Source organism: Dipodomys ordii, unplaced genomic scaffold (assembly GCF_000151885.1).
Source record: "Dipodomys ordii isolate 6190 unplaced genomic scaffold, Dord_2.0 Scaffold13, whole genome shotgun sequence".
In the NCBI taxonomy this organism is placed as follows: domain Eukaryota; kingdom Metazoa; phylum Chordata; class Mammalia; order Rodentia; family Heteromyidae; genus Dipodomys; species Dipodomys ordii.
Window position 1 is genome coordinate 6,915,316 of NW_012267229.1, and position 18,116 is coordinate 6,933,431.

The 18,116-nt window shown below is 39.7% G+C and overlaps 1 protein-coding gene across 2 annotated transcripts in view; it reads right to left on the bottom strand.

Moving 5' to 3' along the window:
- Plcb1 (phospholipase C, beta 1 (phosphoinositide-specific)) overlaps positions 1-18,116 on the bottom strand; it is a 614,138-nt gene that overhangs the window by 136,006 nt on the left and 460,016 nt on the right. For both annotated transcript variants that reach the window (XM_013011003.1, XM_013011004.1), the window contains exons 11-13: positions 14,641-14,798; positions 5,107-5,189; positions 198-282 (exon numbers count right to left, since the gene is read on the bottom strand). In XM_013011003.1, coding sequence (XP_012866457.1) covers positions 198-282; positions 5,107-5,189; positions 14,641-14,798 — 326 coding nt within the window. The remainder of the gene's footprint in view (positions 1-197; positions 283-5,106; positions 5,190-14,640; positions 14,799-18,116) is intronic.

Here is an 18,116-nt window from a genome sequence, read left to right on the forward strand (position 1 = left end):
TAAATACCCTTGTGGAGAATTTGGGTCATTTTTTTTTGTCTCATGACCCTAGAAAGTCTAAGTTCTACCTCAAAGGTGCATGCAAAGGTAAATACAAGTAGGCAACAGACAGCAGGGTGCCGAGAAGAGACTCAGAAAGGAAGCAAGACTCCCGAATCCCAGGTTTTCCTTCAAGGGCAAGCATTAGAACTTCTTACTGGGTATTTTTCCAGTGGCTCCATGAGAAGGGCGTCCCCAAAGATCAGTCGGCAGTATTCTGCCATCTTGGCTTGCTGCTTTGGGCTACGGAAGAACAAGAACAAAAAACAAGAGGGGAGGCATTACTCATCATGCAAAAAGGTCATCCCCTGTCCTGCCACTCAGGACCAGTTTCTATCATTTTATCCCCTGGTTCTGACTTAGGTGAGTTTAGGTAACACATCCAGTATAGGTGGACAATGATGGCTCTAAGTGTGAGCCTGAGGAGAAGACGAGGGATGGATTATCTCTAGATGGATTCCTCATTGGACACTTTCTCTTGGTTTCATTTTTGATATTAAGTCAGTGGATGACAATTGCAGGGGGGACTTTTTTTTAATGGATTTAAGCCAATTTTTATGTGGAATTTATCAGACTGACAACTGAAAAGTGATACAAGGAGGAGGGAGAAGAGGGTGGCGAACTATCAGTAAAGAGAGAGAGAGAACCTCAAATGTAGAGTGGGCTTGTGGAGGAGTTTTGCAGGATGAATGAAAACAGAAGGCCCTTTGGGGGAAAGGTATTTGCCTGTAGTGTGTGTGTGTGTGTGTGTTTAGAGAGACTGCAGGTATGCACTACCATGTCCAGCTTGTCTGCAAGTCTTTGGTACAAAAGAGTGAAGCTGAGGAAGTGTCAGTCTGAGAAAGCCACCAACAGGAGTGTGTTGTTCTTTGAGCTGAGCTCCGGGTTCTCTGAACTGCTCTGGATCGATAAAGCAAGGATGATCCTAACTGTTCCTGGAATGGGACAAAGAATGTTGAGAATCATGAAAGGAAGTGATAAATGCAAATGCTTTTGAAAGGCAATCTGAGCAGGGCTTGTGTAAGATGATCTCAACAGCAGAAAGATCCCAGGAGCTGACCTGGGTCATCTTAAGTGGGTGTGGTCTGCCAGGTGAGCCCCAAATCAGGATCTAAGAAGGATGGAAATGAGACCATGTTTATGACTCAGTGCCACTAAAGGAACACCTGAGTCCTTAATGCAGAAAAGCGTGATAGTCCAGTCCCTTGGTTCACAGAAGGAATGCTCTGGAACCTGCGTTCTAAACAAGACTATGGGTAATTCAGATGGAGATCATCAGTAGACCACAGTGTTTGGCTCTCACACTGCATGCAGGTCATCAGAGACCTGAGTGAAAGGCAGGTTTACACACAGAATCCAGGAGTAAGGCTGCATTTCCAAGAGCTTCCCACCAGGAATGCTGAGGCTGCTGCGTGGTCTGAGGACCACACTCTGCAGAGCAGGGAATCTATGTCTGAGATGTGGAGAGGAAAATGTAGGTGTCTAATAAAGAAAAGAGAACAATACTTCTTAGTAATCAGGCTATTCAGGCTCTCAGAAAATCCATATGCCCACCTGCAAAGAGAGCAAACCAAATGAGAAAAGTCAGGGGAAAACAAAGTGACTGTAATTGCAGGTCAGAACTATAGAAATCAAAGGCATTAACACTGCAATTAGCCAAAAGAAAGAAAAAAAATCCTTCAGGATTTTAGAACATCAGATCAGCTACCATGGAAATAATGTGAATTCACAAATATATTTTGAGCTTCCAGCCAAATGGCTGTTTCTAAACCTATGAAAAATATATGGAATGAATAAACATCTAGCCAGTGGTCAGTTTTGCTGACAAGTAAAAATAAATCAACTTCATGTATAGAGGAAGTGTCTGTAACTCATGGGAATTAAAGACTTTGGCCCCAAATCTTACAGTTGTTTGTGGCCAAATCAGGGCTAAAGGCTCCTTTACCTAAATTCAGTGTCACATTCTCCCTATGAAAGTATTCACTAACAGATTACGTGAAATATCAGAGAAAATTGGACATAAAACTTTTCCTTTTTTTCCCTCCTCTTCTGTTGCTGCTCCTGGGGCTTGAACTCAGGGCTTGGAAGCTCTCCATGAACTTTTTGCTCTCTACCACTTGAACCACAGCTTCTTTTCAGGCTCTTTTTTATTTTGGCAGTTAATGGGAGATAAGAGCCTCATAGGCTTCCCTGCTCGGGCTGGTTTTGAACTGTGATATTTGGATCTCAGTCTCCTGTGTAGTTAGGGTTACAGGTGTAAGCCACTGGCACCCCATGGGGCATTTTTTTGTTAATCTAAAGAATCTCAATTTCTAGAAATAATTCAGGGGTGGAGAAGGTCAAGAGTCTTTATTTGAAGTTTTTTCTGTGGGCATGGGAGTGGGAAGCAGCAGGTGAGGAGGTGGAAAGCAGTGAATGGCAGAAAATCCTTTGTCATTCATGGAGAGGTAATTTCAAATATCTGGAGTAAGATCATAAACAAAACTGTAAAATCCAGTAGATTTCTTCCAGTTCTCTCCCCCTTTTTTCCCCCTTTTTCTCCCTGCCCCCAGTGTGATTTTGGAGATATGGGTTGAATTAGTAGAAACCAGATTTTTGAATCTGACATTTCATAGAAACAACACAGAAGAGATGGCAATGTTTCACCAGGAAGGGCAAGCCAGCTTCCTATGTTTTAAGATTATGTTTCTCATCACAGGGATGAGAAGGTTTTGAGGTTCTATGTATGTTAATGTGAAAGAAAGGACTGAGATGTGAAGAATGAGCTCTGTCTCACAGGTTGAAAACTAGTAAAGATAACTCACAAGTTAAGAGAAGAAGTCTACTACTGTGGTAGACTTTTCTGTGAGTAAGTAACACCTTTCCCAGGAAAGACTTGTACCTGAGCAATTTTGATATCTGGAACTGAAGGACAGAGGAAATACAGGGCAAAAATTGTCTTCACACAAGTTAATTCTTTAGGCTTTGGCTGTCATTAAATTATTTCAGTGGTTTAGGTTACAATCATGGTGGCTTGGAAGGCTATTTTCCTGTCTGCTTTTATATGTTTGAATTATTATAGACTTTTAATAGCTATTTTTATATACCCAGAAAGGGCAGAATCCTAGCCCTACCATATGTTTTGCTTTTGTGCATGACTGTGGATTTTTGCTACTTTGCAATGCTCACTTTTTGACCTCTACATGACTGATATGAAAACTGGCAAAAAAAAATATCCCGTGGTTGAGGGTCACAAGTCATGTAAGTGTGGATATATATGGGCAGGTGCCTTATTGATGATCTGGTCATCATAATGTCACGTTTAGAGGCTTCTGATACTTCAGTTTAGGTTTAGGAGATGGTGTTGGTTCAGGGCAGAGGTTCTGAAGCCACGCTAGCTGGGTTTGAATCCCATTCTGTCATATTTTAGCTGTATCACCTCAGTGAGTTACATATGCACATTGGGATTCAGTTTCTCCCTCTATAAAAAGGGACAGTAATAATGGTTATCCTGAGCAGCATGCTGGTTTGTGGGAAGGGTTGCATAAGCTCAAATATCTGGCAGATCTGCTATGCACAAAAATAATTGGTCAATAAATGTTAGGATTTTGCTGGTGGTAGTAGCCATTGATACCTTTCTGTCTACCTCAAGGTTGAATTCACTGTAGCGGGTGATGACAATTCAGAATACAGCCACAGTTTTCCATTTGGTGTAATTCAACTAGAAATATTCCTTTAATAAAATAATGATGCTGGATCCTCTTACTTTAAACAAAAATGAATGAACCACACATTGATAAATCTGGAAACTACCATGCCTGCAAGAAAAGTATAAAGCATTGTTTGAACCCAATGACAATCGGATAGAAATTCAAAAGAGCTCCAATAAAGTCACTTGCAGATAAGAGTTGTTGGAGTAAATGTGGTATTTAATGCAGCCTCTAAAAGAAGTGTTCCTTTCTGTAAGAAGATAAACAACATTGGGACAGGATAAATTGCATTCTCTTCCACTGACCTAAGAACTGTTAGAAAGAACCTGTGTGCCAAATGATTACATCATTCATTGGATAAATGGCCCATAATGAAATAGCATCAAGAATGAACTGTGAAGTGTAACAGGATTTCCAGGGAGCAAGCTAGAAATACAGAGAAAATATTTGATCTGTGCTTCTTAAAAATTTAGTATATTTTTTAAAAATTTACTAAATGGATGGCAGAATGTGTGGCAAAGTTAGACAAAGAGAGTCAGTGAACAGGGAAAGACTCTCCATAGGAAGGAGAAAAAGAGGAATTTCTGAGCCAAAATAGGGTGTCTTGAGGTGAGAAATGGTGGTGGGATCTTGAGAAGAAAAAGTGGTTTCACATGTGCTCATAGAGCGATGATGGTGTATTCATTGACTAAAGCTTTACTTCCATCAACCGACTTTCACTGTAGATAACAATTGTTTCTGGGGGTATCTGATATAGTGAGTATCTGATAATCTGATATACACATTTAAGATCTAAATGTGTCTCCTGCTGTTACTTTGCGATTGACATGAATATAAATAGTCTGTCCATACTATCTTTGCTTTGTGTGGCTCAACAATAAATGTAGGCTAGTTTGGGGCAGGCAAGCATTTACTAATAAGGGGAAAGCAATGGAAAGGTGGATTGACCATTTGATGGAGTTCTATGGAGGAACAGAAGAGAACTTCAGCTTTCTCTCTACCACCACAGGCATAAAGAGCATAACAAAGGTGACTGTTAATTTTTATGTAATAGAAGAAACGAATGAAGGAAGGTAATAAAAGAGGCCGGGTGCATTCCAGATCTGTCACAGAGATATATGTTATGTATGAAAATATGTTCCATTATCATGTAAAAAGACATCCTTATTTTACAAGTCATAAGATGGTATGAAAATAAATCCCACAAATCCAATGAACTATGTGAGTGCTGCCAAGATTTAAATGAAGATAAAATCATGCTACTACTTGTTACAGTATGTGGTAGAAGAATACCACTAGTGATTCTCCAATCTGATGAACAATTTTTAAAATGATTTCTTTGAGAAAGGACTCCTCCGTGAATGTCTGGAATACTTACGAATCAACGTGGTTCTCAAATGACAAGAGAATGGGAAAAGGTGAAGTCTTAAATGCACACTCAGCAATAGCTTCGATCACTTCCTGAAAATGAGAACACACGCATATTCAATATCGGAGAGGGTATTTTTGCCTTTTTTTTTTGGTCAGTCATAGTGCTTGAACTCTTGGCCTGGGTGCTGTCCCTGAGCTCTTCAGCTCCAGACAAGCCCTGTACCACATTCAGTTTGCTGGTGGTTAATTGAAGATAAGAATTTCACAGACTTTCTTGCCAGGCTGTCCTTGAACTGTGATCCTCAGATGTCAGCCTCCTGAGTAGCTAGGATTATAGGCATGAGCCACTGGTGTCTGGCTTTTTTTTTTAATGTACAGGTTTTTTTGTTTGTTTTTACCTTTAGAGTCTAAGGCCATTAGCAAGGTGGGTTTTATTTGCTTGTTGGTTTGTTTGCTTTGGTGGTGCTGGGGATAAAACCCAGGGTCTCATGCATGAATGTTCTACCACTGAGCTACATGGTGGATCTACCCACATGGTGGATGCTTTAAGTCATAGAATGGTTCCAAGTGGCCTAAAATGGTGCCAAGGAGTTGTGAGGACCACTACAGTATACAGTTTCTGATTCTGGATTCCAACCAGGTAAATAGGGGAAAAATGGCTGAATTTGGGTGGAAAGGGAGATGCAGTTGTGAAGAAGGAAGGTTCTTACGTTGGGTGAAGTGACGTACACTTCTATTCACACTATGGGGAGGTTGAGGTAGGTCGAGTTTGAGGCTTGCTTGGAATACATAGTGAGATTCTGCTCCAAAATAAACTAACTAAATGAAGATGAGGCAGAGGAGATGGAAGAAGACAGGATTCCTCTCTTTATTCATCATACCCTCTATTCTTACAATGAAAGAAATCTAATACATTCTAAAATTAGGGACAATGTGAGGAGGCAAAAATTTCATCCATCATTTCTCCTTGTAATCCAGATCACTGTTAGCATTTTCTCATATTTACTTCTACTCTGTTTTTGATATATTTTGTGACTTAAATTTAATTGCAGTTCATTCTCCATTGGTATTTTTAAAGTTGTTTTTAAAATATAACTGAGATGTGTTTCAGACATTTGGAGTATTTAATTCAATCGTTTTAGAATATTCATACTGTTGTTCAAACATCACGCCAATCTAACATAATTTCAGCACCCCAACAACTTCTGTAAAACCAGAAATCACTTTTCTTCCCCCAACTCTATCCCAAGAAATTATTCTTTGGCAAACATTAAATTAATGTATGTCTTCAGAGATTTTCCTGTTCCAAATATGTTGCCCTCTTGATTAGCTTACTTGCTTACAACTGGCATTTCACCTCTTGAGTCATACCTCAAGTTTTACATGCTGCTGGTTAATTGGAAATGGAGTCTCACAAACACTTCTACCTGGCTTTGAATCACAATCCTCCAAGTCTCATCCTCCTGAATAACTAAGATCATAGAGATGAGCCATCAGTGCCCAGCTCCAAGCATTCTTTCAATATAAAATATATAAAATAAATGCAACCACGTAATATATAATGTGTTTTAGTACTTCCTTCTTCCATCTCAATTTTTTAATAAATATATTTCAGGGTTTAGTGACAGAGAGCTTGCCTGGCATGCTCTATCTCCTGAGTTCTGACCCCAGAACTGAAAAAAAAGTGTATTCTTTAAGCTTCAATAAGTATATAAAACCTTAGAAAACCAGAAGCATATTTGCTTTAACCATTTCTCAACTGATAGAAATGGAAGTACTTTTCTACGAATGGATTCTCAGAGTGGGAATTTATTAAATGGAAGAATATGAACCTTGTCATAATCTCCCGCAGGTCGCCAAATTAGTTTTCATTTTACAATGGCTAGGCTATTACATGAAGGACTGGACTGTCATGCCTGTTCCCTGGCTGGTGTGCATTATTTCTCAAAATAGTTTTATCATTTATCTGATGTTGAGATCCGATCTTGTTTTTTGTTCAATTAGAACATCATCCATACTATTTAGGTTTCACATTCCCATACACGGGTGTTTAGCTGCATACCTTCTTTGCACACTCTCTATAAACAGGAATATCTGCTCTCCTTCCTCATGCCCGGCCTTCTTCTACTCCCTTCTCTACCTTTCCTGTACAATACATAGCTTTCTTTACAGCTATGCTATTAAGCTATTTTACTTGTCCCAGAGTATAAATAAGGCTTTCTAATTCTGTACCACATTTGCATACATCCTCTAAGAAGAGTCTGCATGAGAAGGAAGCATGGCTCTTACTGTTCCTTAGAAGTGAACTCACAGATTGCCTTTCACACATAATCAGTTTAAACTTTTATGGATGCCAAGTCCATCAAAATAAGTGCACTATAAATAGAAAGGGACACTAAAATGTGAAGTTCTTTATTTCATTTATTTGCACACAGGCTATGGGTTCAAATAGACTGATGTTTCACTCTTAAGACTTACAAACTGTGTGACCTTGAGAAAAATCTCCCCAGGCATCTACACCTGGGCTATCTGATCTGTAGTGATAAGCTACCTCCCACTGGTCCAAAGGGAGGATAAAGAAGCCAGAGGTGAAGAAGTGATTTCTTGTTGGGCTGTGTTGACCTGCACTATCTTGTGGAATGGGTGTTTATTTATACTGACTCTAAGAGGTGCTCATTATTATCTCTACATTTCTGATAAGAACTTGGGTGTGGATTGATAAGGCAGCTTTCCCAAGATCTTATAGCTTATAGATGGGGGAGCCTATACTTGAACCAAGGAACAAATGGATGGAATATTCAACTTCAACTTCAGAACAACACCCTTGCCTTCTCCTCCATTTTTCCCATCTCTTTTCTCTTCCTGAAATAACATTTAGAAAATATTTCAAACCATTTGGATGGAGAAGACCTTTTCTGAATTTCATCAAATAATGTTAGGTGGGAGGTACAGAACACTCCAGATGTTTTCTGGGAAGTTCTTTTTTTTTTTGTTTTATTGCCTTGGAAATATTTCAGAGGGTGCCCATCATAGGGCAGCATGACAAAACTGGTGTCATTCTTTCATAGATGGACATTAGATAGGAAAATTTATTCCCCGTTTGCTGCTCCTTACCCAGCCCAAACTAATGTTTGAGGAATTTTAGCACTGGATTCAATCATCTATTAACAATACATTTCCATTACTAATCTCCAGTGGAAAGACCTGCCCTTGAAACTCTTTTGCTTTGGCAAACAGCAGCAGGGAATATTTGGATATCCATTCTATGTATGCATTCATGGAGCCATGAAATTGCACCTTCAATTCTTATCATTTCTTCTCAGGGATGTAAGGAAATCTTACTTTCAGAAATACTCAGTTTGACAACAAACTCATTTAATATGGCTTCATCATGGACTTTTCCATTATTACTCAGTTTTCTATCCCGTACAAACCTTGGTTAAGAGGATACCTCCTGAGAGAATCAAAAGGGCCAGACTTGGAGTGGGCAGGTAGGGATGTCAACTATGATAAAGGAGGAGGTTAAGTGGGAACAGAGCATTAGACCCAAACGTGCATTAGTACTCTATGATTATAGGAAAGACAAAAGCAATATGGCCTACAAACCAAGGAGCAAATAGATGGGACAAATAGTAAAGATAGCCAGACTCTAAGACACAAAACCTTCCATGTCCCCTTCTCTAAGAATATAACCTTTGCTTTTGCCCATACAATAAATAGGCCAATAAGAATTCTTGCTTAGGGGGCTAGATTGCGTATAAGTGTTCAAGATCAAATGTCCTGAAAGGAGATAAATGATGTGACAGTAAAACTTTGCAATCAGTTCGTTTTGCTGCCAGCAATTCAGCCTAGGTGTAGAGGACAATGTAATTACACTGTGAAGGTCAAGTCCAAATATATGGGAAAGCCCAAAGGGAGCCCAATCTTGGGAGCATCTTTTCATAGTCTCCCAATAGGTTATGCATGAAATTATAGGAAACTGTGGCCAAAATTCACTAGTGTGATGAATAGAGGCAAGAAAGACTAAAAAGGAAAGCTCTGCTATGTTGTGTTTTGTTTTTTTTCCTACTTCATTTGGGATGGGAAAAATTCATCCAAAACATTTACTAGGCAATTGCTATTGCAGGTCAGGTTTTGATCAAAGTGCTTCAGACAGATGAGGGAACAAGACAGAGATCCCTATCTTCACACGCTAGTGGGAGACTCAATAAATAAAGGTCATGATAATTAAATTAAGCAGTGTGTTATAAAGGTTAGACGCAGAGGTGTGAGAGAATTTGAATCAAGATGGGGAGGGAGACTCATGGCTGCTTGTCAGCATTACATAGAGAGAGGACCCAGTCAGCCTCATTCTGAAGGTGACATTTAAGAAAGCTACTAGGAAATCAGCAGGGAGCCATGTGGATACCCAGGAAAGGGTATTCCAGAGAGGAGAATCTAGTGCAAAGTCTCTGAGTTAAGACTTGCTTGTCCCCAGTAGGAGAGGGGAGAAAGAAGGTAATTCAAAGAGTGGAACTACTGTTGGGATTTGTCCCCTGTTTCTTCTCTTTTCTTTCTTTTTTAAAATAAGTTTTTTTTTTATTGTACAGAGAGTTTGCAGTGACATGAGCAAGGTAATGACTACATTTCCTTGCCAGCATTGCTGCCTCCTCCTTTGTTTTCCCCTACCATCCCGTCCCTCCCACCTCCTCAACTACACCCCCACCCACCACCCCCCTAAATTGTAAAGTTTATTTTTCAACATAGTGTCATGTACATCTCATCGTTGCAATGGGTCAACCTGTATCCCTATTTAAACAATTTGTTTTTTTTTTCCCTTCTCCTCCACAAATTATACCAACATCAAATACAGTGAAAACAGGGGTTATACCCTGGGGGAGGGACATACAAAGCAACAAAAAAAATCACATGGCACCTTATAAATACATTAGAAACAATAGCAAGAAAGAAAAAAACACTTGTGTCCCAATCTTGGGATTTATTTCACTAAACATCATCTTATCTGACCTTTTCTGCTTCACTCAGATATATACCAGTTATTGAAAATAAGGGAAACCATGGGACCTATGTTTCTTTGGGCCTGGCTTACTTCACTTAATATAATTTTTTCCAAGTCTTTCCATTTCCTAACAAATGGGGCAATGTCATTCTTTCTGATGGAGGCATACAATTCCATTGTATATATATACACCACATTTTCTTGATCCATTCATCTACTGAGGGGCATCTGGGTTGGTTCCATATCTTAGCTATGGTAAATAATGCTGCAATAAACCTAGTTGTGCTGGTAGCTTTAGTATGATCTTGTTTGTGATCATTTGGGTAAATGCCCATAAGTGGGATTGCTGGGTCATAGGGGAGCTCTGTGTGGAGTTTTTTGAGGAACCTCCAGACTGCTTTCCAAAGTGATTGGCAAGTTTACACTCCCATCAACAATGCAGTAAGGTCCCCTTCCATCCACATCCCCTCTGGTTTCTCTTCAGATAGTATAAATCTTTCGCCATTTACTTCTGGTTTTCTGGTGATTAATTGGAGATAAAAGTTTCACAGACTTTGCTGCCCAGGCTGGCTTTGAAGCATGATTCTCAGATCTCAGCCTCCTGAGTAGTTAAGATTACAGGCGAGATCCTATTTCTTTTCTAATACAATTTTTAAAATTTATTGTGCACACTAGGTGCTTGGGAAAGCAAGCAGCATGCCGAGCTGCAGGCAGCACAGGGCTGGTAAAAGGGTAAGGAAAGAGAGCTGAAGTGCACCCTGCTGCGGGCACTGACACCAGAGCTGTATCCTCAGATCCTTACTTGGCCTTGCTCTCGTCTTGATCCCGATTCAGAGCCTCCTAATCAGGTTTAGCTTTCCGCTCTCCACCCATGCCTCTTCCAGAACTGTCTACCCTGCCAAGGCACAGGAACCAGGAAGCACAGCTAGAGGAATGAGCCATTTGGAGCTGATCTGTCTCCTTGCTGTGGCTGTCCTGGGACCTCCCTACCCTTTACTCCAGCAGACAGAGAGAAGAAGTGGTCCTATGGTCTGGACCTAATTTATTTTTACAGCTTTGAAACCTCCAAGTCTTTGTGTAGATATGGTCTGGATGTTGGGTTTCTGGAGCCCAGAAAGGGCCATTCAATGATGGCATGGCTTGAGGATGACCGATGTGACCCAAGAGCCACTTATCCTTAAGGACCTATGGAGAGTGACTCCCAGGGAACCGGATGAGCAAGTCTACATGGTGCAGATGCTCCACACACAATCAACATGCACTGCAACATGCCCTGTGTTTGTTCTCTACAAGGAACTCAATTTTCAAAGAAATGGAAGTCCTCCTTTCTAGGACACAAAGGGGTACAGTGAGGGCAGGGAGGCGGGCGGGCTCTCTCTTGCAATAGTCAAGTGCTACAGGGCCATTCATCCATTCCTCCTCAGCTTTATTACGGTATGCTGTGCCAGCCTTTCTCCACTGTGGGCTGACAGAGGGGCTCAGACTACACTGGCCCTATCAGAGCTCACCTGTCTTCCTGTTCTCTGAAAGAGTCCAACCAGGCTAGGCTGGAATCTTAGGTAACTAACAAAGACAACAATTGGAGCAAGAAGGGAAGGAGGAGGACCATGGTAATGGAATAAAAACCTATTGATTCTTCTGTATAAGAAAATCTATAGAGCACTCAAGGGGATCTTGAGTTTGAAGCCAAAGCTTGGGATGCATTGTGAGACCCTGTCTTAGGGAGTAAAGGAAGGGGGAAGAGAAGGAAGAAATGCACAGATTTTTCAGAGTAGTCAATTGCAACAGCAGGTACAGCCTTTTAAGATTTTGTTCAGAATCAAGGCTAATACCACAAATTTTGTTGTAAAGTTTAGTGTGGGATATTCCTTACTTTCCTGTTATTATTATTTGTAACCCACATTTAACAAATCATGAAAAGTCAAATTCCTGGCTCATAAATAATAAATACAATTTAAGGTGCTAATGATAATGTTTTGAATATATTTTTATTGTCAAATACAGTAGTTTTTTTTTTTTTTTGGTGGTACTGGGGATTGAACTCAAGGCTGTACTTGGCCTGCTTGTTAAGATGGAGCCATAGCACTTGAGCCATACCTCCAGCCTGACTTTGGTTGGTTATTTTGGTTATGGAGTCTATAAGACTTTCTTTCCAGGTTGGCCTTAAACTATCATCTTCCAGATTGTAGGTAAGATTAGAGGCATGAGCCACTGATGCCCAGCCAATATAGTACCTTTGATCAGAAAAATCTATTTCTCTTTCTCTACCCTTAAACTTGGCTGAGGCCTGGAAACTCTTGCTTCTCTTTTGCTGTTCTCTTCAGTGATAGTTGTCTGTGTTTTCACATCCTAACTGACCCAGGGTTAAAAACTGGGATCTGAGAGCTTTTTCTCCACCTCCCACCCACCAAATGATTGTGAAATCTGACTTCTCAATCTTCTTAAAAACAATAGAAACAATCACAATTCCCAGTTCTTCAGGTACCACCTGGTCAGATTTTCTTCTTCCTTACATCTGCCATTCATGGAGCTCTCCCTCATGTGGTAATACGTGGCCAAGGGGTTTACCATCTTCTTCATCCAAGGTTTTGCCTGTTCTGGGGATGTTGACATCCATTTCGCCCAGTATTCTGGCCTTTCACTGCCCCCACCCATTTTCTTCACTTCACATACCTATATGTTTAGGCTCTTGGTTACTTATGGCTGAGCCAGTTCTGTTCTGACTGAGACCCAGGTAATGGGGCTTGTGCATATAGACCAATAGATTATTCTCTGGTCTTCCACCTCTGCTTTATTTTTAAAGTGTTGAGCATTTCAACTGAGAGAAAGTGTTCCCTGAACCTGCACAATCTTCTTCTAAATTCCTCTCCAACCTAGGGGCACAAACAGATTTCCTCACTTCCCTGGCCTCTGGGGGTTTCTCTTTGCAAGGGTTATCAATAGCACTTGGATATTTATCATATGTATGGACATATGAATAGGAGGCCTTTTGTGGTATAGGTTGGAGCCAGATGGGGATGTGGCTTAAAAGGCAGAGTGCCTGGGATGCCCAAGGAGGGAGGCAAAGGTGGAAAGAGCACAGAGACCAAACACATGCCTTCTTGTTTAAGAAAAATGGCTGGGGGCTGGGAAGGTGGCTCAGTGGTAGAGTGCTTCCTTTGCATGCATGAGGTCCTGCGTTCCATTCCTTAGCACCACATAAGCAGAAAAAGCCAGGAGTGGTGCTGTGGCTCAAGTGGTAGAGCGCTAGCCTTGAGCTGAAGAGCTGAGGGACAGCGCCCAGGCCCACGACTGACCAAAAAAAAAAAAAAAAAAAACAAACCAAAAAACAAAATAAAAATGGCTGATGTTTTTTCATCATTAACCTTTTGGTCCTGTCTCATAGACAAGACTTATAAAGGTGCCCATGAAATATGCTTTGTGTGTGTGTGCTTTTTCACAGCATCCAATTCTTAGCATAACTCTGTTTCCTGGAACTCTTCCAGATCACCTAATAAAAACCCCAGTCCTGTCAGTCCCAAGAAACCACGAAGTTCCAGACCATGTGAGCAAATAAACTCAACTTTGACTACTGATGGATTCCTACTGATTTTGAGAGATACCTATAGCCCCAAACTTGGCACTAAAGAATAGAATTTTACACATGTATCATCCCATATCTGCAAATCTGAAATCCAGAAAAATCTCTAAAATCTGAAAGTTTTGAACACTGAGATATACACAAAAAGTTCTAGATTTTGAAATGTTTTGTATCTAATAAGTCAGATTTGGAAGCTACAAATGCTTGGTCAGAAAGCTCTGTGCAAATACAGTATTCCAAAATCTGAAGCATTGTGGTCCCAAGCATTTAGAGTAAGAGATATTCAATCTGTAAAACTGAATAGCAATTAATATCATCATACAAATAAATGAAACAAGCTATAGATAAATTCAACAATACCAGCAAATCTTTTTAGCTATGTGGAGTGAAAAAATGAGAAAAAATAATGCACAGTACAATAGCAATCAATATATATGAACCTTAAAAATTAATGGAGTTGTATTGTTTAGGCTTGGCCTTAAAGTTATGTAGATTTAAAATGTAAAAAGTAGTGATTAATCCTCAAGAGAATGGCCAACACTAAAACCAGCTGATATATGGGGTTGTTTTGAGTATGGAGTAAGTTTGTTTCTTAATTTAGGCAATTAAGGATACACTTCTTATGCATTAAACTGCACAAATAAGCTGTCTATATTCCTTGTTGGGCATAGTGTACAATATGCCCAACAAGGAATATAGACAGCTTATTTTACGATAACAAAAGGCAAGAAATAAAACAAATAAATCAATATTTCATTTCCTACTTCAACTTCCTTAGAAACTGCTTAGTATCCATTCATTCAGCTAAACTCAGGGCTAAACTGTTAGCCTCTGAAATTATACAAATATTAATAACCTGTGGACTTCATTGTTATTCCTCAGACTTTCTACCTTATGGGGCATTAGCCAAAAAGGATCAGGTCTCCCTAGCTGCCTCTCTTGGCAACATGTATTCACTCTACCTTGAAGGATATCTCCGTCGTCATGGTGAACCCATGAGTAATGACAGGCTCTTCTTCTGCAGTCCTTCCTTTCCAGCAGTCCAGCTCCACACAGCGACAACCAGACAGAAGCACTTGGCGATACATCTCGACGGAAGAGTTTCCAGCCAGCTGACCAGCTATAAAACACCAGCAAAACAATCTCCAGAATCCCATGAAACAAGCAAGGTAGTTAGTGTTGGCTTCCTAAAAAAGCTCTTCAACCATGTCTAGGTGTTGAAACAGTTGTTCATGGCTTTCGTCCACCTCAACATACCAGAAGGTTACTGTTACTGCACAAGCCCAGAAATAATCATGTGTTGGGGGAGAGAAGAAGGATGGCATTGTAATAGTGACAATGATATTTGACTGGTAACTGCTTATCACGTGTCAGTTACATCTTTGGACTTTGCATGTATTAAACATTTAATCTGGGGCTGGGAAGGTGGCTCAGTGGTAGAATGCTTGCCTTGCACTCAGGAGGCTCTGGGTTTAATTCCTCAACACCACATAAGCAGAAAAAGCCAGAAGTGGCACTGTGGCTCAAGTGGTAGAGCACTAGCCTTGAGCTGAGGAGCTGAGGGACAGCGCCCAGGCCTAGAGTTCAGGCCCCACGACCGGACCCAAAAAACAAAACAAAACACTTAATCTTCAAAAGCAACTTCTCTGAAGCCAGGCTTATAATCCCAACACTGGGGGCAGTGGCACTGGGGATACTAAGGTAGAAACATTACTATTTTAAGGCCAGCCTAAGCTATATAGTAAGCCCCTGTCTCAACAGCAGCAACCACAACAATAACAGAAAAACAAATATCTGATATCACTATTGTATTCATAACAAAATGTGTTGCAGAGGCTGGATTGGTAGAGTGGTAGAATGGTAGAATATCTGCTACTCAAGCCATAGTACCAGCAAGACCCAAACCAAAATATATTTAAGCATTTTAGATGATGAAAATGGCAGAGAACAGTTCATTTGCTCAAGTTTTCCAAGGCAAGATATGGAAACGAAATAAAACAAACAACAACAACAAAAAACCCCAACAACCAGAATTTTTAAAATATGGAACACAAGATTTAACATTGTTAAAATGGCATAAGTATCCGGGCTGACAAAATTATTGTCAAAACCCAATAAATTGACACTGTGGTATAAAACTTTATATTGAAATATAATGGGCCTTCTTTAGTCAAAATAATATTTAAAAATATAAAGTAGGAAGAATCAGAGTTCAAATTTTAAAAGTTATTACAAAGTTATAGCAGACAGATGATATGGTAGTCTGGTAAGGATATACATATAGATTAATGCAGCAGCAGTAATGACCATAAATAAAGTTTCAACAGGTTACCAAGATAACTCAGTGTAGTGAGAACCTTCTCTTCAATGCCTTGTCTTGTGACAACTGAACAGCTACATCCAAAGAATGGAGTTTGATTCTCATTTGATAATCTACCCAACAAATGAACTCAAAATGGATCAACTTCCCACCTATGAGAGATAGAACTATAAAATTCTATAGACAGACACATAGATACATAGAAGATAAGTAGACAGATATAGACGGTAGCTAGCTAGCTAGATATATAGAGTCCAATAACACAAACAAAAGGGCAACTATGAAAACTTAAAGTTTCTGTGAACAGAGCTGAAATACCACAATGAAGGGATGAGATTATCATAATCAAGGCCCCTAAAAAGTCTGAGGGTAGAATACAGGGCACAGAGAAACTATCAACATACTTACTCTTTAGAAGTTAATAGGTGTCACTAATTTCTTGATAGATTATAATAATAATAAATATTGTTGTTGTTGTTGTTGGTTATGGGGCTGGTCCTGTGCCCTGGTCCTGTCCTTGAGCCTCTTTGTGCTCAAGACTAGTGCTTGACTACTTGAGCCACCATGCCATTTCTGGTTTTTGAATAGTTAATTGGAGATAAACGTCTCGTAGGGACTATTCCATTGGGCTGGCTTCAAACTACAATCCTCAAATCAGTCTCCTGAATAGCTAGTTAGGATTACAGGTGTGAGTCACCAGCTCCCAGCTTGACAAATTATTTTTAAAGACTAATAATAAACAACTGTTGGGAGAAGGCCGTTTTCATACAAATTGAAGTCTTTGGCTTCCCATGTTGGTTTGATTTATACTCCATTAGCCTCCATCATTTTTTATTGCCATACGAACTGTCAAAGTAACTTTGAAATGGACAAGATCTGCCTTGTAGAGACACCCAGGAGAAAGAAAATGGAATTTAAGCTTCCTGACTTAATTTTATTTTTATATGCATGTCACAACACTCGACCATCAGCATAACAAAGGGATGACATTGTTGAGTTTTCCAGAGCCCTATAAATGCACTGAAAGTCTGATTATGGAGGGTTGCATAACACTTTACTGAAAAATAAGAAGAAAAAAAAAGAACAAAAAGCAGACATGTTTAACACACAAACGTGTTCACAAAAACAGAAATGCTGACAGAACAACCTAGAAATTCCTGATGCCATTGATAATGGCTTCAGAATGTATTGCTTCTGTAAAAATTTACGAATCTCTCTAGTAAAGGAAGGGAAAAGGGGGAAGAACGTAAATAAAGAAGTAAAGATAAGCATTTACATTACTCCTACAACTTAGGGCTACATAAACAAAAGGTGAAGATTTTAAATAATTATCAGGCTATCTCATTGAAACTGCTTGCCCCTGCAGCAAAACAAAACAAAACAAATCCCCCCCCCAAAAAAAGACAAAAACACCACCACCACCACAATAACAAAAAACCAAACCAAACCAAATCCAGGCAATGGTATGAAAGGACAGAGAAGATTTTTGTGTGTCTGTTGACTGTATCCAATATCATTACTTATTGGGCGATGTCTGAGCCTACTTCATTGATACTTTGGTGAACAGAGTTGTTGTCATGGATTTAAAGCTAGATCACAGTTAATGGTGTAGTAAAGTAAATAAATACTATGAACAGACATTATTTGAAAAAGATGCATGTGTATTAAAGATTGCTGACCTTGTTGGCATCATGGTTGTTTGAAATGGAATATGGAAGCTTAGAGCTAAAATAAGAGCGCTGTTGGGTCTCCTAGTAGCCAATGACCTTAATTAATTAATTAATTTTTTGAAGGATCCTATCTCACTATATATCCCAGTCTGATTTCTAACTTTCCAACTGTTGAAACATGTGCTGTGCTCAGCTTCCATTACCTTGATTTTTGTATTTGAGCTAACAACCTCTTGATCAATCAATAAAGTTCTTGGACTGTATCACAACATTTAATACAACTCTAGCCTCTGCCCACCCTAAAACTAAGGATGCTATATTGTCATCTGAAACCTATGGAAGAGAATTTCTTCTTCCTTTGCAGAAGCTGTCCCACTTCCTAAACTTCTTACCAATGTAATGGTAAAGGATGGCTTTCTTTGTTTCCATGGTTACAGGGGAAGATGCC